At 43.7% G+C, this 19,730-nt stretch overlaps 1 protein-coding gene across 3 annotated transcripts in view; it reads right to left on the bottom strand.

Annotated features, from left to right (window-relative positions):
• The window catches only part of gk (glycerol kinase), a 75,591-nt gene extending 57,176 nt beyond the window's left edge, over positions 1 to 18,415 (bottom strand). For all 3 annotated transcript variants that reach the window (XM_060899512.1, XM_060899514.1, XM_060899513.1), the window contains exons 1-3: positions 18,296 to 18,415; positions 6,861 to 6,934; positions 3,923 to 4,029 (exon numbers count right to left, since the gene is read on the bottom strand). In XM_060899512.1, the coding sequence (XP_060755495.1) occupies positions 3,923 to 4,029; positions 6,861 to 6,934; positions 18,296 to 18,388 (274 nt within the window). In that variant the 5' untranslated portion in view covers positions 18,389 to 18,415. The remainder of the gene's footprint in view (positions 1 to 3,922; positions 4,030 to 6,860; positions 6,935 to 18,295) is intronic.
• Between the last annotated feature and the right edge of the window lie 1,315 nt (positions 18,416 to 19,730).

Here is a 19,730-nt window from a genome sequence, read left to right on the forward strand (position 1 = left end):
ACCTACGGTCAATTTAGAGTCACCAGTTAACCTAACCTGCATGTCTTTGGACTGTGGGGGAAACCGGAGCACCCGGAGGAAACCCACGCGGACACGGGGAGAACGTGCAAACTCCGCACAGAAAGGCCCTCGCCAGCCCCGGGGCTCGAACCCAGGACCTTCTTGCTGTGAGGCGACAGCGCTAACCACTACACCACCGTGCCGCCCCTCTATCTAACTGCATTACTGGAAATGATAAACATTAACCTGAACAAAGGAATGTACATCAGGATCAGGTTAGATGGAGGACTCTTTAACTTGGCCTGACTATGAGCGTCAATCAAGACAAGAGAGCGTTGTCTGAGGCTACATCCACACGACAACGAGATTTTTTTTTTTTTAAATAATATCGCGTCCACATGGGCAACGGATCAGTAAAATATCAGGTACATATGGCAACGCAACGCTTGCTGAAAATGATGCAATACACATGCCACACCTCTACGTGCGCTGTAAGACGGTCCCATCGGAGACACCACAACAATAGAAGTAGACGCATGCGCATAAACCCCTTCTTCTGTAGCATCAGCCACAAAGTTTTGATTATTAATCAGTAGCGTAAAACGAAAGACGCGGAAAGAGGAATGAATGGGGTTAGATGGAGAGAGAGAGAGGAATGAACGGAGGTAGATGGAAGCCGGTATGCCAACATTCTGATATCCTCCAGAATTCTTTAATGGTCCGGAATAAATTGAATGCTACACGTTGATGGATTACTTTGTTCTTCTACGCCCTTTTTGAGGAATGTATTGTCGGACTTAAACCAACATCTGAAGAGGTGAGATCGCTCCTTTTTTTCCCCTATTTTTGCTGGCGGGATTGTTTTTGGAAAGCGCACGGGCAGTGCGCGGTTTGGTACTGCTTCCGCAGTGTTTGGACTAAAGACTCTGCCCTAAGGGCTATTCTCTCTCTCTCTCTCTCTCTCTCTCTGCACCATTACACAATAAATATTCACAGTGAAAATATTTTGTAAGCGCGTTTCATGAACCAAGTTATAGGATTTGTTGACAACTCGCGTCGAGTTCGTTACACTTCTACCCAGCGTGAAGCACTGACAGTCATGTGGTTGTGACGTCATCGTAAACAAATCCGTTCTACTCATCCAGACGACTTCGCAACGGTGCCGTTGCCAGATTTTTCCACTCTGGAACCCGTTCTCAAAAGATTTCGTTTTGGGGCACCCAAAACGCCAGTGCCGTGTGGACGCCAGGCCGAAACGATAAACAATTTTATCAGATTCACCTGAATCCGTTGCCATGTGGACAGGGCCTGAGAGAGCTTCTCTATGCAGACGACTCCGCCCTGATCACCACTGATGTATGTGCTATCCAGGAAGTTGTCAACAGATTTTCCTTTGCTGCAGAACTGTTCGGGCTCCATGTCAATGTCTCTAAAACTGAATTAATGTACCAACCCTCTCCTGATTGTCCCATTGAGGAAAGAAAACTGCAAGACGTGCTACTCAATGGTACAGTACTGAAGAAATCTGATCACGTCACCTACCTTGGCAGCACAGTGACCAATACCAACTCATCTGATCTTGAGGTGGAAAGGAGAATTCAAGCAGCTACCGAGGCCTTTGCAGCCTTGCAGAAGAAACTCTGGAGCTTCCAGGACACTGGGCAATCAACTAAGATCAAAGTTTACAAAGCTATTGTACTACCAGCCCTGCTGTATGCAACAGAATGCATGACCCTGTATCGACACCACATCAAGAAGCTGACAAGAGTACAACTCCGGCACCTCCGCCAAATCCTGGGCATTAAATGGCAGGATAGGGTACCTGATGTTGAGGTGCTAAGGAGAGCTGAATCAGTCAGTGTCGAGGCACTCATCACAGCTTCCCAACTTCACTGGATTGGACACGTCTGCAGGATGGGGGACTCGAGACTGCCTAAAGAAGTACTGTACTGTGAACTTAGCCGAGGTCGGCGTAAGCAGGGTGGGCAAAAGCTCCGATATAAGGATGTGATCAAACGTCACATGAAGAACGCGGGAATGAGCATCCCCATGTGGGAAGGAGATACGGCTGACTGCATAAAGTGGCGACGCCTCGTGAGAGAATCAACGTCATCAAGCTGAAAAGACTGAAAGGAGTATGAGAGAGCACACGAAAGAAGACACTTGACTACGGATCAAACAAGTTTCGTTTGTCCACACCGCGCCCGCTGCTGCCGCTCTCAAGTGGGCCTTGTGCCTCACATGTGGGCCTGCCAAAACTAACCTGACAGCACAGTCAACATCGTATCGATGGACAGCCGAAGAGACACGAGAGAGGTCAGAGGAGAATAGATAGATTGGTACGAGACGACAAGAAGGCTGCAGTAACTCAAAATAACCACTCTTGACAACCACGGTGAGCAGAAAAGCATCTCGGACTGCACAATATGCAGATGAGCTACAACGGCTCACCAAAACTGTACAGCTCAAGACTGGAAAAACAGCTCATCTCATTACCTCTAGCCAATTTATCCTGTTCTACAGGGTCGCAGGCAAGCTGGAGCCTATCCCAGCTGACTACGGGCGAAAGGCGGGGTACACCCTGGACAAGTCGCCAGGCCATCACAGGGCTGACACATAGACACAGACAACCATTCACACTCACATTCACACCTACGGTCAATTTAGAGTCACCAGTTAACCTAACCTGCATGTCTTTGGACTGTGGGGGAAACCGGAGCACCCGGAGGAAACCCACGCGGACACGGGGAGAACATGCAAACTCCGCACAGAAAGGCCCTCACCGGCCACGGGACTCGAACCCGGACCTTCTTGCTGTGAGGCGACAGCGCTAACCACTACACCACCGTGCCGTAAATACATCAACAGTGCAGTGGTGGGGAAGGAGGAGGAAGAAGAGAGTGTTTAACTACTTATAAGCTAATTGATTCAACGTACCTGTGGCAATGACACTATATTTGGTTTACTGTCATCATAGAATAGGAAATGCTATTTTCATTTGCTCATTTTTTTTGCAAATAGGCATCACCAAATCTCCATTTCAGCCAATGCTCACCCCACAGGTTTTCAATGGGGTTCAAGTCAGGGGACTGAGATGGCCAGGGCAGAAGTTTGATTCTGTGGTCAGCAAACCATTTCTGTGTTGATATGGACAAACGCTTTGGATCAATGTCCTGTTGGAAGATCCAATGATGACCCAGTTTTAGTTTCCTGGCAGAGGCAGCCAAAGTTAGATTTAAAATCTCCTGGTATTTCATGGAGCCCATGATGCCATGTACCCTAACAAGGTTTCCAGGCCTTTGGAAGAAAAACAGCCTGAAAACATCACAGAACTTCCACCAGATTTGAAATGGGATTGGGTTATTTTCATTCGAGCCACCCTTCTTTTTACACCAAACCCAACTTGAGTGTTTGCTGCCAAAAAGCTCCATTTTTGTTCCATCAGACTGTAAAACTGAATAGACCATAGAAACCATTCTCTGACTTAAGGTCAACACACTTCTCCCTCATTTGGTTTGTGTGTTCTCTTATCCTTCCCATGTTGATGGATGACTAAGGGAATTTGGCCTTTGTGTCACCTCATATTTGTCCCCCAGTTAATCAGGAAGTCATGGATTACAGCTTGAAAAGTTCCTACACACTCCAACTCAAATACTGTACAATTTAAACGAGCAACATGCTTCAGTTACATTACGTTCAATTAAAAGGTTGGATTTTTCTCTTTTTTTCAGCGCGAGATGAAGCGACTTCACCAAAGGGTGAATTTCCTCCCCCTCACCCTTTTTACTAATCTTTATAAGGGGTGTCAATAATTGTGGAGGACACTTTTATATAACTGGCACCATACACACCCAAATAGGATCCACTGGTCAGACAATAATGAACATCTTTCTACTCAAAACAACAAGAATGATAGGAATACCCTTGATGTTGGAGATATCGATGTTGAGCTGAGTCAGTTTCTCACAGGTTCGGTCCATGCACTCGTACACGGACTGCAGAATCTCTTTCGGATCCTCTTCTACCCAACTGCAGAACACAAATTAATGTGCGCATTACTGAACAAATCTTCTTAATGAGGTTACTGTGGCTTCTGTGATAAGCTGCACTTTTATTAAAACAGTAGCTGGATGACTTAATTTCAAAATTCATTTAGGATTTTTCCTTTAACAAAAAGAGCCAGCAATGATGAAAATTATGAGGAGGTATCAGTGGGTATGATTATATCTGCATGGTGATACAAAGAGATGTACAGTGTCTTGCAAAAGTATTCATCCCCCTTGGCGTTTGTCCTGTTTTGTCGCATTACAAGCTGGAATTAAAATGGATTTTTGGAGGGTTAGCACCATTTGATTTACACAACATGCCTACCACTTTAAAGGTGAAAATTGTTTTATTGAGACACAAACAATAATTAAGATGAAAAAACAGAAATCTGGAGTGTGCATAAGTATTCACCCCCCACAAAGCCAATACTTTATAGAGACACCTTTTGCTGCAATTACAGCTGCAGGTCTCTTGGGGTATGTCTCTATTAGCTTAGCACATCTAGCCACTGGGACTTTTGCCCATTCCTCAAAGCAAAACTGCTCCAACTCCTTCAAGTTAGATGGGTTGCGTTGGTGTACAGCAATCTTCAAGTTATGCTACAGATTCTCAATTGGATTGAGGTCTGGGCTTTGACTAGGCCATTCCAAGACATTTAAATGTTTCCCTTTAAACCACTCCAGTGTAGCTTTAGCAGTCTGTTTAGGGCCATTGTCCTACTGGAATGTGAACCTTCGTCTCAGTCTCAAACCTCTGGCCGACTCAAACAGGTTTTCCTCCAGAATTGCCCTGTATTTAGTGCCATCCATCTTTCCTTCAGTCCTGACCAGCTTTGCTGTCCCTGCAGATGACAAATATCCCCACAGCATGATGCTGCCACCACCATGCTTCACTGTAGGAATGGTGTTCTCAGGGTGTTGGGTTTGCGCCACACATGGTGTTTCCCATGATGGCCAAAAAGATCAATTTTAGTCTCATTTGACCAGAGAATCTTCTTCCATGTGTTTGGGGAGTCTGCCACATGCTATTGGACAAACTCCAAATGTGTTTTCTTTTCTTCCCCCCCCCTTTTTTTAAGCAATGACTTTTCTGGCCACTCTTCCATAAAGCCCCGCTCTGTGGAGTGTACAGCTTAAAGTGGTCCTATGGACAGATACTCCCATCTCCGCTGTGGATCTTTGCAGCTCCTTCAGTGTTATCTTTGGTGTCTTTGTTGCATCTCTGATTAATGCCCTCCTTGCCCGGTCTGTGAGTTTCGGTGGGCGGCCTTCTCTTGTCAGGTTTGTAGTGGTGCCGTATTCTTTCCATTTTGCTATAATGGGTTTAATGGTGCTCCATGGGATATTTAAAGTTTGGGATATTTTTTATAACCCAACCCTGATCTATACTTCTCCACAACTTTTGGCCCTTTTCCACTACCCTTTTTCAGCTCGCTTCAGCTCACTTCAGCCCGACACGGCTCGCGTTTCGACTACCAAAAACCAGCACGACTCGGCTCGCTTCAGCCCTGCTTAGCCCCTAAAACTCGCACCGTTTTGGAGTGGGGCTGAAGCGAGCCAAAGCGAGCCGAGTGAGGCTGGGGGCGTGAGCAGACACTCCCCTGTGCACTGATTGGTGAGGAGGAGTGTCCTCACATGCCCACACACGCCCCGCGAGCGCGCTGGGATCTGTAAACACCGCAAACCCGGAAGGAGAATAATTACGAATTACGAGAATTTCTGAAGCCTTATGCGCCTCGCCTCATCTATACGCTCTTGCCAGTATCTGTCTGCGTTGTCGGTGACAACAAGCCACAGCACCAAGACCAGCAACACTAACGACTCCATGTCCTCCATGTTTATTGTTTACTCTCCGGGTCGTGAGACTACCGCTTAAAAGATCACTGATGTCACTGTTTGCGCTGCTTAACGACATCACCTGACGTCCACCCACTTTCGCTAACTCCACCCAATGTGTCCACCCACTTCCAGCCAGCACGGTTCAGCGCGGTTGTAGTCGAAATGCAACTCCAACAGCCCCACTCAGCTCGACTCAGCACGGCACGGCTCAGCCCGACTCAGCCGCGTTTGTAGTGGAAAAGCGGCATTTGTCTCTGACCTGTTTGGAGGCTCCTTGGTTTTCATGTTACTTGCTTAGTAGTGTTGCAGAGTCAGGGTCCTTCCAGACCAAGTTGATTTATACAGACATCATTTGACATCAGAGCCCCTGTCACTGGAAATAAGCTGAGGAGGTGGAAAGGGTCTCCAGTTTTAAGAGGACCTCTACAGGTCTCCCTGCCTCAGCAGAGCCTGCAACGTCATTAAGGACAATACACATCCCTTTCATCACCTATTCTCACTCCTACCATCCGGAAGATGCTACAGAGTCTTAAAAGGCCCACACTTCCAGACTCAGGAACAGCTTCTACCAAACATCTATCAGGGAACTGACCTCACACCCCTCCACACCAATTTTACCTCAAGTGCAATCATAATACACTAACGTGCAATAACTGCATAAGTCACTTTCAATTATTTTATACAAATTAAATCATTTTACATTCTATTTCCATTATTTTTTTTTTAGTCATTACTCATTCAACTGACAGCTTATTTTAATGTGCACGCACACATGTGAGTGAACGAGGAACGGTTTTTCCTTCGTTTTAAGAGAGACCGCAAATTTCGTTATATGTTAACATGTACTGACAATAAAAGCCATTCGGATTACTAAAAAAACAAAAAAAAAAACAACCCATTAGTAGGTTATTTCCAGCTGTGCTTTCCAGCTGCTGTGACATTAGTTGCAGTGAGCTTTGATGCGCGAGTACTCACCCCTCTTTAGGGAAACTCTGCTGAATCTCGACTTGATGGTGACTAAGCAGCTCTGCAGTTTTAGCATTGAACACCTGCATGAAAGAGACACATAATACTTAGAAGACAGGAATGCAGATTTTATTACATAAAGGGAGAAAATCTGATTTCTGTGTGACTAAATGCTTTTCCAGACGGTCTTCCAAAAATTCTATTCCAAATATACATTTTAACACGTGGATTTAGAAATATATAACTAATAAGCAAGCCTGAGGTGATGGTGGCAAGGAAAAACTCCCTGAGAAGTCATGAGGAAGAAACCCATCCTCATTTAGGGGAGAACAGATAGCATGATTATAAATATTACAGTACATTAACGGCATTTAGCAGACAGACCCTCATCCAGACTGACATACAACATGCTGCCTGGGGAGCAATTGGGGGTTAGGTACTTTGCTCAAGGGCACTTCAGCCATTCCTGCTGGTCCAGGGAATCGAACTAGCAACCTTTTGGTCCCCAAGCTGCTTCTCCAACCATTACACCATGGCTTCAATAATTCATTTCTAGAAGTATGTCCTGTATGGTCAAAAAGTGCTATTGCATAATCAGGAAAACCATTATACTTTTAATACGAAGCCCATTTTGTTTAAAATCATCAACTGTTTACTGATGGAAATTTGAGTGCAAAACTGTTCATGGTAACTGCAGTCCTAAAGTCATGAAGGCAACTGTAGTTCAAAACCATCGTAGCAAAACCATTTGTACTAAATTGTCCAAAGCCATCTTCAAAACGTGTCTCTATGGCTGTCCATATGAACTCGCCTCCACAGGAGCAAAGTGATGAAAACCTCAGCCAGTCAGTATGGCTGGATGAATGAAAATCCATCCATCAGGATAGATCAGGGGCTGTACATATTTTAGATTTCAATTAAACTTGGTGGAAGGGTGTAGCATGGGCCAAGGAAGAACCCATTACATTTTGGTATGGAGCTGCATCACGGGGCAGATCCAAGAACCGAGTTTCTCTTTCGCCAACGTTGCGAGATGAGCTTCATCAAATTCCTTATATTTTAAAATCCAGTAGATTGCAGTCAAGTTCAACAGGGTCAAAACATAACCAGTGTAGAAACATGAGGACTCCAATAGAAGTGTGGCGATTCAGTTTTTTCACGATTCACATTTTTTTGCCCTCCATTTTACAACTGATGCAAATCATGGTCAATATCCTGTTAACTGTCAGCCTAGAAATGTTGAGCAATAAAATAAAAGTCGTGTTGCCTTTGTGATATTTATTCAGACTCCAGTCACTCTATTGACTTTTTGAATGGATCACAGTTCAGTCATTTCTGGCACATTTTAATTTTCAAACCACAAAATGCTAAGAAACAAACAAAAAAAGAAATGAAAACAATGACTTTTGTCTCATTCTTTTAAAACACAAAAATAGCCACTTGTGTTAAAGTGAATACCACCTCTTGAGACACAACATTCATTGTCCAGAGAGTACAGAAGGCACTGAGATTGTAAGAAATGCCGCCAAACTGGGTTTTTAAAAGCTGGTGGCTTCAGGAATTCCGAGTCATCCGCCATGTTGTTCACAAAGCAACGCATGATCTCGCAAGATCGCTATAGCAACCACAAACATGGCTGCACCCACGTACAGCTCCAGATACCGAATCGAATTTTTAATCTCAAAATTATGCTGTTTGTCAAAATCTGTTACGCATCTACAGTTATTGGGATGAAATTAGGCATTGTTAGTGAATCGTCAGCGAATCGTGATTCGTTAAATTTTAATCGATTTTTGACTCACGGATTGAAATGGACCGATTAATCATCACACCTCTAGGCTCCAGATCACAATCCACATTCATGGGTACCAGTAATACCAGGAAATATATCCAGCGATTGTGGTTGCAGATTTGCATACCACAAAAGAGTCGACTATTGTCCTTGGTGGAGATCTGCGCTTTTCAAATGCCCTTCTAGTTACTACATATTTTACTTCAAGGAGTTCCCAAACTTCTCTGGATCCTAAATGGACAATATGTACTTTCTGTGACCAATCCGTGTCCACCCAACATTTTATTATAGATTTATAATATAGCACTCATGAAGCATTTGAACATTTTGTCATGTGTCAGTAACAAATAACAGGTTACGTTACACCATGCTTCAGTAAACCATTCGTGTATGTTCAGGTTTGCTTTCTGGACTTCTGTTTAGAGGTCTGCGCGGGACAGAATTTTCAGTCCTGCTCCCGCCCGCATTGTGCAGTCCCGCTCCCGCCCGCTCCCGCCCGCTCCCGCAAAGAATTATGATTTTCAGTCCCGCTCCCGCCCACAAATCCCGCATGATGCAGACGTTCGCGTTATTTCTCACGAAAGTTCTTGTCATTGGCTTGGGGAATTAAACATGCTGAGCTTAGCTGAGCTCTCCACTGACCGATCCTTCATTTATTGCAAGTTTATTGTTTAGACTCTGACATTCTGCTGACACATTCCAAGTTGAGCGCTGCATGCGCTCATGATTGACAGCTCTCGCTTTGATTGACAGCTCTCGCTTTGCGCACTCGCACTCCCACTTCCGACTCTGTGGCGTTATGATTCCAACCGCGATTTCATTCTCCTCTCATATGAAGTGCTGCACAACCACAACCAGCTCCTCAGATTATACACTGTCTATTTCTAGCTTTAAATTGAACAATCTGTGCGATACACAGTCCTTTTTAAGACTAGTTAATACTTTTTAAATACTTAGGACTAATACTCGACTTTTTAACGGTAAATGTACCTCTTTTTAAAGCAGCACTTACTTCTGAAGCACTGTGAGCTTCACTAGAGGAGCTCTGCTCTTCTGCCATGATCGGAGATCTCAAACACGGAAGAGCGGAAAGGAATCGGAAATGTACACGAGATTAGACCACATCCGCAAATTTAGGCATCTTAAAATGTTTTTATTAATGCCAAATAAAATATCCAGCACAAATTATATACGATAGACATAAATTAATTTATAAATTTTATTTTAAACACGTTTTTAGTTAGCGGGACTGCAGCTTATCACCTCACTCCCCCTCCCGCCCGCAGCGAGCTTTCAAAATTTGTCCCGCGCCGCACTGCTTTGCGTCGGGTCCCACGGGACTCCCACGGGACTCCCGCGGGAGTGCAGGGCTCTACTTCTGTTGTTCCGCTTTGTAAGAATCACTCGCTGAATGCGGTTGTGGAACTTGCCAAAATAAATAGGCAGAGACATTTATCCTGAAAGTTTTATTGCTGAACTTGTACACTTATGTAACGTCAGGATAACAAAGACTAAAATAGCACATACACTTGATATGGCTTGTCAGAATGTGATTCCCAATAAAGTCAGTACGTTTACATGCACATCCAAATCGAGCTGCTGTCGGTAATCGAGCTAAGGGTCCCAGCAGGGGTGCCAGAGAAATCCAATCCTACATGCACACAAGGAAATCGAGCTATTGTGTGAGGTACATTGTGCACCCAAGCCACAGGTGGCGCTACATGCCCCATCGTGTTGGTACACTTCCGGTTGTCATCATGAAGAGCTATTCAAGAGTGTAAACAAAGTTATCAGTTCCGTGTTCTCCATTGCGCGTTTTTCTCCCGTCCATGAATTTTAATATATTCAACTCAAGCTGAATGAGCATGAACTCTGTCTCCTCATTGCTCCAGAAGTGCACGTTTCTGCTCGCCATTTTCTCTTCTTCGTTTGTTCCTCCTGACCTCTTCTGCTGCTCGCTACTACTGTTGTCATGCCGACCGAGGCTGTCGTGTTTCCCGCTTGTGGTCTTGTCACTCGTCACTTCCGGAAGGGGCAGTGCTGAAGTAAGTAGCTCGACTACGTAGCTCGACAGGGTTTACATGCACTAAGTAGCTCGGCAAAAATCGCATAATCTAGGTCGTGTAGCTCGATTACGAGAAATCAAGTTCAGTTCAATTTCAGCCTAGCTAAGGTGTTTCCATGGCATTTAGAACTTCGATTTCAGTCAGGCAACAGCAGAAATTAGATTTTCTCTATGTGCATGTAAACGCACTGAGTGATTCCCAGTAATTATGTCTGAAAGAAGCTATAAATTATGAGCCCTTTAGTGTCACTTCATCTTACAAATAAGTGAGAACTGGGTGCGTGTTATGCCCCAAAAGAAACAAACAGCAAAAAAAAAAAAAAAACCTATAAATCACGTACAGGATTGTCGATAGAACTGGAGATGAGTCAGAATAGCAATTTATATATGCACAATAAACACTGTTCAAATCTTCTAACAAACTCTAAGATATAAAAATGACCACAGGGCGGAGACGGGCCCTCAAATCAAATTCTGCTAAGGGCCCCAGAAAGACTTGTGTCAGCTCTGGTCATTGCCCTAACTTTAACTCCCCTTGTATACTATTTATACACAGCATGGGACAGTTGTGAAAGTTTTCCACCCCTACAGCTGCAGACATGACGGTGTGAGATGAGATGCTAAAAGAGAACAGGACAAGCGGGTGAGCGCGGGTGCTATACTCACTATGAATGCCTTCATTGGCATGTATAGCATGTCCACGTGTCATGGCGTAACTGAATACACTTGTGATATTTAAATGTACAGAAAGAAAAGGATCTGTGCTGGATTCAAATTTAAAGTGAACCAACTTCTTTTTCACTGGATAAAGCTTGAACGTCGGTGCTGGTCTAAAAGGCGATGTCCTAAACAGCACCCAAAGTGGACGAAAAAGTATGAAATCTAACAGTAACCAGAAAAATGAATGAATAAATGAACAAATGAATAAAAAAGGTTAGCAAGCAGACCTGACCATCTACTGATTGCCAATAGCAGTACACTTTCCAATCAGTATGCGGCTCAAGATGGAGTACACGTTCTAATCCTTCAAGCAGATACGCAGAACCATGGGCTCACTTTTGTTTATAAATGCCTTGAGACCTCAAGAATTGCATAGGAATAGTTTTAAGCGTTAACAATAAAGCCAATATAATAGTTCTTATGATTAAAGTGATTTATATAGGTAGCGGTCTGAGTGAATGACCTTGATGTCCGTAACGTCACAGCAGGAAGTCTATCGGTCTCATCGCCCTTTCCGCTATATTAAAACACAGAGCCGACTGCAACTCCGATCCTCCGTTTTGAGCTAATTTATCACCATGCTACGTAGATGTCATGACAGAAGGTGGATTTACGTTGCATTCATGGCCCAAGAATGTTCAAACTGCAAAGATTTGGACGCGTTTTGCGAGAAGTTCACGGGCACATTGGGCGCCTACGAAGTGGTCTCTCCTCTGCTCTGCACATTTTACTGACGACTCGTACGAGGCCTCTGATCTGTTGAGGAGCGTTGGCTATAAGCCCGTACTGAAAGAGGGTGCAGTACCAACAATTAAAACTACAAGAAAAGGAAAGTATTTTTTTATTTATTTATTTTTAAAGGAAAGCAAGTTCAATTGCACCAGTTCTCCCAGAGTGAGAGTCGAGGGTTGTTGGTAAAACCTGGGATGGAAATGGGATGTGACATATTATCGCTCGGGCAGTGACCTCCCCGCGGTTGTTGCTAAAACCGGTGATGTCCCGTCCCATCCCGGGTTTTAGTAATTGCCTGAGCCGAGCAGTAATGGCGGAGTACTCAGTATGGAGAAAATAAAGAATGAGTGGAGCATCCATCTGATTTCTCCGCAGGATATCGCTGCCATCTCGCCCTTACGTGGAAGAAGCGAATGAACAGAGAACCGAACGAACAACTGAAAGTCAAATTGTTTCAAAACAATCGGCCACAAGGTCGACCTTCAAGAAGCGAGAACACCAACGGGTAAGCTCCGACTCTCATTTGGATACAAAACATGTTTCCCTGCATTTAGATTAATGCATGTAACTTGTATTGTATGTTTAAGTTACCGGTATAAGATTATTTAATTTGCTTCAGAATGTGATTGTCTCAGTTCATCTGATTATTTAATGAGCCTTTTACGTTTTATCAGTGAAAATGCATGCATGTACATGTATGCTGCATAAGTTATAACACCTATCTTGTTTTAATGAGAGTCAACCCACAATCAATGAAGTCAAATCAGTCTTAGTTGAGCCAGTCGGTAACGGGATTTCTTACTTTCACCATGAATTTTTATTTATATGGCTTTGGTCTATAGTTGTCAAAGGCCTCGGCCTTAAAACCAGTTACCGCTGTGACGTCACGCACTCAGGGCTGGCTGGCTCAGCGGGGCAGCTCGAACGCCAACTTTGCGGTCAATTTTAACTCTCAAAAATACAGGTAGTCGTCGACTTATGACTGCGTTTGGTTACGACTGACCGGTCGTAAACCGATCTGGTCGTAAGTTGGCCTGTGTTAAATGAACGTAAGTATATTGTGATGTGTAATGATATTGTAATCATCTTAAAGTCTTATTTTATCAACATTTTCTTATTTCATTACCTTGGCTTAAGTCAAACACTGCATATTCAGGGGTGAAAGTAACTTTTATTTCTTGCCAGTATATTATTTTGAGTCATAGTGCGCGCGCCGAAAAATATACCTAATTACTCATTATTGGCTACTTATCAAGCATTCACTAGGACTTCTTATCACTCAGTAGTACTAGTATAGTACTTTTTTAAAATCACACTATCACTCTTTCATCCACCTGTATCAGTTTTTGATTATAAATAAATTGCAAACATCATTTCAACAACACAATCGTTTTAATTACATTTTTTTAGTTGAACAGTTGAAAACTAACTTTTCATTTTGGACATTGGACACAGAACAGTGTAACAGAACAGAAAAGTATAAGTTACTTTGATTACCAGCTGCGCATGTTATAGCACAAAATCTGGTTAAGCCGCACACGCGCTGTAGCTCGCTCGTTGTTTGTCCAGCGAAACACTGCGCACATAATAGAAGAGGCTGGATGCAGTGTTGCCAGATTGGGCAGTTTTGAACATATTTTGGGCTGGAAACCGACAGCAGTATCTGGCAACACTGGCTGGATGCTGGGCGCTGCCGGGAGCTGGGGCAGAAACTGTCGTACGCTCAGCTAGCTCAGCTGGGAAACACTTGCCCGACGGTCATAAAGTCGATCGGTCGTAAGTCGATGACTACCTGTATATATTTTTATTCCCATTTATGCAGCATACAAGAGTCAAGGATTGATATACTATCCACTCAGAAATTTATTTAAAAATAAAGGTTCTGCATATCTCCTTTAAGTACAGTAGTATGCAATTCAGGACGTAGTACACTTTCTAATCCTTTAGTACAGTAGCATGCGGTTCAAGATGTAGTACACTTTCTAATTTTTAAGTCCAGGATGTAGTACTTTCTAATCCTTAAGTACAGCAGTATGCTGTCCGGGCTGTAGTACACTTTCTAATCCTTAAGTACAGCAGTATGCTGTTCGGGATGTAGTACACTTTCTAATCCTTAAGTACAGCAGTATGCGGTTCGTGCTGTAGTACACTTTCTAATCCTTAAGTACAGCAGTATGCTGTTCGGGATGTAGTACACTTTCTAATCCTTAAGTACAGCAGTATGCGGTTCGGGATGTAGTACACTTTCTAATCCTTAAGTACAGCAGTATGCGGTTCGGGATGTAGGACACTTTCTAATCGAGTGTTTCCCAACCTTTCTTGAGCCACAGCACATATTTTACATTCGCAAAATCCCTCGGCACACCACCAAACAAAAATGTCATAAGTATATATAATGAAATATAACGATCATCCAGTCTCAATTTACTTACTCAGTGTGAAACCTGGGCCTGTTTAGTTGAACACAAAGCTGATATACTCGGAGGAATTGAAGAAAGACACACATGAATCTTCCTTAACAGCTCTGAGTCACTCTCCTTTTTTAATTTTTATAGCAGTCAAGCATGAAAAGCCCAGCTCGCATAGGTAGGTTGTGGAAAATCACCTTTTTTGCTTTCTTCTGACCTCTACTCATACTAGGGCCTTCATCTGGGTCAGAATTTTCTCCAGGACCCAGTTTGGATTGCGTACTTTTTCAAATATTTATCCATCGCTATCACCGCCGTCACACCTGAAGCACTAATTCTATTTTTTGAATGGCAACAGGTAGATACACAGGTTAATTAGCTACCTGCTGCCATCTAGTGGAAGAGTATTTAATTCTTCTGCCCATCACGATACGTAGCTGGCATAGATGAACGAAGACATTATTTGCAGTAAAAAAATAATTTTCGGAACAATCAAGTGAAATTGGATAATTTCCCACAGTACACCTGATGATCTCTCACGGCGCACTAATGTGCCGTGGCACAGTGGTTGGGAAACACTGTTCTAATCCTTAAGCACAGCAGTATGCAGTTCAGGCTGTAGTACACTTGCTAATCCTTAAGCACAGGATGTAGGACACTTTCTAATCCTTAAGCACAGCAGTATGCAGTTCAGGCTGTAGTACACTTGCTAATCCTTAAGCACAGGATGTAGGACACTTTCTAATCCTTAAGCACAGCAGTATGCAGTTCAGGCTGTAGTACACTTGCTAATCCTTAAGCACAGGATGTAGGACACTTTCTAATCCTTAAGCACAGCAGTATGCTGTTCAGAATGTAGTACACTTTCTAATCCTTAAGCACAGCAGCATGCGGTTCGGGCTGTAGTACACTTTCTAATCCTTAAGCACAGCAGCATGCGGTTCAGGCTGTAGTACACTTTCTAATCCTTAAGCACAGCAGCATGCGGTTCGGGCTGTAGTACACTTTCTAATCCTTAAGCACAGCAGCATGCGGTTCGGGCTGTAGTACACTTTCTAATCCTTAAGCACAGCAGCATGCGGTTCGGGCTGTAGTACACTTTCTAATCCATAAGCACAGCAGCATGCGGTTCGGGCTGTAGTACACTTTCTAATCCATAAGCACAGCAGCATGCGGTTCGGGCTGTAGTACACTTTCTAATCCTTAAGCACAGCAGCATGCGGTTCGGGCTGTAGTACACTTTCTAATCCATAAGCACAGCAGTATGCGGTTCGGGCTGTAGTACACTTTCTAATCCATAAGCACAGCAGTATGCGGTTCGGGCTGTAGTACACTTTCTAATCCTTAAGCACAGCAGTATGCGGTTCGGGCTGTAGTACACTTTCTAATCCTTAAGCACAGCAGTATGCGGTTCGGGCTGTAGTACACTTTCTAATCCTTAAGCACAGCAGTATGCGGGTCGGGATGTAGTACACTTTCTAATCCTTAAGCACAGCAGTATGCGGTTCGTGCTGTAGTACACTTTCTAATCCTTAAGCACAGCAGTATGCGGTTCGTGCTGTAGTACACTTTCTAATCCTTAAGCACAGCAGTATGCGGTTCGGGCTGTAGTACACTTTCTAATCCTTAAGCACAGCAGTATGCGGTTCGGGATGTAGGACACTTTCTAATCCTTAAGCACAGCAGTATGCGGGTCGGGATGTAGTACACTTTCTAATCCTTAAGCACAGCAGTATGCGGTTCGGGCTGTAGTACACTTTCTAATCCTTAAGCACAGCAGTATGCGGTTCGGGCTGTAGTACACTTTCTAATCCTTAAGCACAGCAGTATGCGGTTCGGGCTGTAGTACACTTTCTAATCCTTAAGCACAGCAGTATGCGGGTCAGGCTGTAGTACACTTTCTAATCCTTAAGCACAGCAGTATGCGGGTCAGGATGTAGTACACTTTCTAATCCTTAAGCACAGCAGTATGCAGTTCAGGATGTAGGACACTTTCTAATCCTTAAGTACAGCAGTATGCGGTTCGGGATGTAGTACACTTTCTAATCCTTAAGTACAGTAGTATGCAGTTCAGGCTATAGTACACTTTCTAATCCTTAAGCACAGGATGTAGGACACTTTCTAATCCTTAAGCACAGCAGTATGCGGTTCGGGCTGTAATACACTTTCTAATCCTTAAGCACAGCAGTATGCGGGTCGGGATGTAGTACACTTTCTAATCCTTAAGCACAGCAGTATGCGGGTCGGGATGTAGTACACTTTCTAATCCTTAAGCACAGCAGTATGCGGTTCGGGCTGTAGTACACTTTCTAATCCTTAAGCACAGCAGTATGCGGTTCGGGCTGTAGTACACTTTCTAATCCTTAAGCACAGCAGTATGCGGTTCGGGCTGTAGTACACTTTCTAATCCTTAAGCACAGCAGTATGCGGGTCAGGCTGTAGTACACTTTCTAATCCTTAAGCACAGCAGTATGCGGGTCAGGATGTAGTACACTTTCTAATCCTTAAGCACAGCAGTATGCAGTTCAGGATGTAGGACACTTTCTAATCCTTAAGTACAGCAGTATGCGGTTCGGGATGTAGTACACTTTCTAATCCTTAAGTACAGTAGTATGCAGTTCAGGCTATAGTACACTTTCTAATCCTTAAGCACAGGATGTAGGACACTTTCTAATCCTTAAGCACAGCAGTATGCGGTTCGGGCTGTAATACACTTTCTAATCCTTAAGCACAGCAGTATGCGGGTCGGGATGTAGTACACTTTCTAATCCTTAAGCACAGCAGTATGCGGTTCGGGCTGTAGTACACTTTCTAATCCTTAAGCACAGCAGTATGCGGTTCGGGCTGTAGTACACTTTCTAATCCTTAAGCACAGCAGTATGCGGTTCGGGCTGTAGTACACTTTCTAATCCTTAAGCACAGCAGTATGCGGTTCGGGCTGTAGTACACTTTCTAATCCTTAAGCACAGCAGTATGCGGGTCAGGATGTAGTACACTTTCTAATCCTTAAGCACAGCAGTATGCAGTTCAGGATGTAGGACACTTTCTAATCCTTAAGCACAGCAGTATGCAGTTCAGGATGTAGGACACTTTCTAATCCTTAAGCACAGCAGTATGCGGGTCGGGATGTAGTACACTTTCTAATCCTTAAGTACAGTAGTATGCAGTTCAGGCTATAGTACACTTTCTAATCCTTAAGCACAGGATGTAGGACACTTTCTAATCCTTAAGCACAGCAGTATGCAGTTCAGGCTATAGTACACTTTCTAATCCTTAAGCACAGGATGTAGGACACTTTCTAATCCTTAAGCACAGGATGTAGTACACTTTCTAATCCTTAAGCACAGGATGTAGGACACTTTCTAATCCTTAAGCACAGGATGTAGGACACTTTCTAATCCTTAAGTACAGTAGTATGCAGTTCAAGATGTAGGACACTGTCACATATGGTTAAGCTTATTATTTGCTCATATTTTAGTACAGTACACACACACACACACACACAGAGAGAGTACAAGCCTGAATACTCATGAAATCAGGACTGATATGGAGTTTTTCTCTACTCATCAGGGGTAGCTTAACACTCTTGCCCTGAGTTGGACTTGAGTTCACACTCCATCTCTCTTACACACATCCTGTACACTGACAAGGACACGCAGGTCTGTCCGTTTCTAAGGAAACCGAGCGCAAACCGAACGAGCCACGAAGAAATCAGACTGTAACTTACCAAGAACCGGGTGGAGCTTGTGCCCTGGTCGATTGCAGCTACCAGAGGGCCGAGCATGATCCGATTAGACGAAGCGGCCATCGTGCCATTCATTAGAGAATTCTGGCAGGGAATGCTCACTTCCGAGTCACAACAGGCTAACAGACAACACTGCGCATGCGCACCGCGACGTATATGACGCACGTAGGGCGGAAGAAGAGGGAGTGGCTGGAATTCTCTAATCTGATTGGTCGGGAGGTGTTGATATTCGTTCTTGCAGCTGCAAGCTTAAACACAGGTTCATGTTAACCCTGTTGTTTCTGTAGTAGCAGCTTATTCGGGGAAACTTTTACGGCGGGTCTGTAATTGTTGATATGGTGACGCTGTGTGTAAGGTGAAGATGTGGAAGAAAAGTTGTTTCTTTCAGGAATTCCGACTCGTTTAAGCGATTCAGAACATTTGACTCAGCTCTCCAATGAGAGCTGATTCTTTCGACTCCCAAACGACTCATGAAAGCATGCTGGTGTTCTACATTCACATGAAAGATCCGGTTCAGCAAACTGACTCGTTCGCGAATGACTCAGAACTATTCGCAACAGAAAGACTCCATAAAATTACAAACAGTGGTGCTTGAAAGTTTGTGAACCCTTTAGAATTTTCTATATTTCTGCATAAATATGACCTAAAACATCATCAGATTTTCACACAAGTCCTAAAAGTAGATAAAGAGAACCCAGTTAAACAAATGAGACAAAAATATTATACTTGGTCATTTATTTATTGAGGAAAATGATCCAATATTACATATCTGTGAGTGGCAAAAGTATGTGAACCTCTAGGATTAGCAGTTACCTTGAAGGTGAAATTAGAGTCAGGTGTTTTCAATCAATGGGATGACAATCAGGTGTGAGTGGGCACCCTGTTTTATTTAAAGAACAGGGATCTATCAAAGTCTGATCTTCACAACACACGTTTGTGGAAATGTATCATGGCACGAACAAAGGAGATTTCTGAGGACCTCAGAAAAAGCGTTGTTGATGCTCATCAGGCTGGAAAAGGTTACAAAACCATCTCTAAAGAGTTTGGACTCCACCAATCCACAGTCAGACAGATTGTGTACAAATGGAGGAAATTCAAGACCATTGTTACCCTCCCCAGGAGTGGTCGACCAACAAAGATCACTCCAAGAGCAAGGCATGTAATAGTCGGCGAGGTCACAAAGGACCCCAGGGTAACTTTTAAGCAACTGAAGGCCTCTCTCACATTGGCTAATGTTAATGTTCATGAGTCCACCATCAGGAGAACACTGAACAACAATGGTGTGCATGGCAGGGTTGCAAGGAGAAAGCCACTGCTCTCCAAAAAGAACATTGCTGCTCATCTGCAGTTTGCTAAAGATCACGTGTACAAGCCAGAAGGCTACTGGAAAAATGTTTTGTGGACAGATGAGACCAAA

The sequence above is a fragment of the Neoarius graeffei genome, chromosome 18, assembly GCF_027579695.1.
Source record: "Neoarius graeffei isolate fNeoGra1 chromosome 18, fNeoGra1.pri, whole genome shotgun sequence".
In the NCBI taxonomy this organism is placed as follows: Eukaryota; Metazoa; Chordata; class Actinopteri; order Siluriformes; family Ariidae; genus Neoarius; species Neoarius graeffei.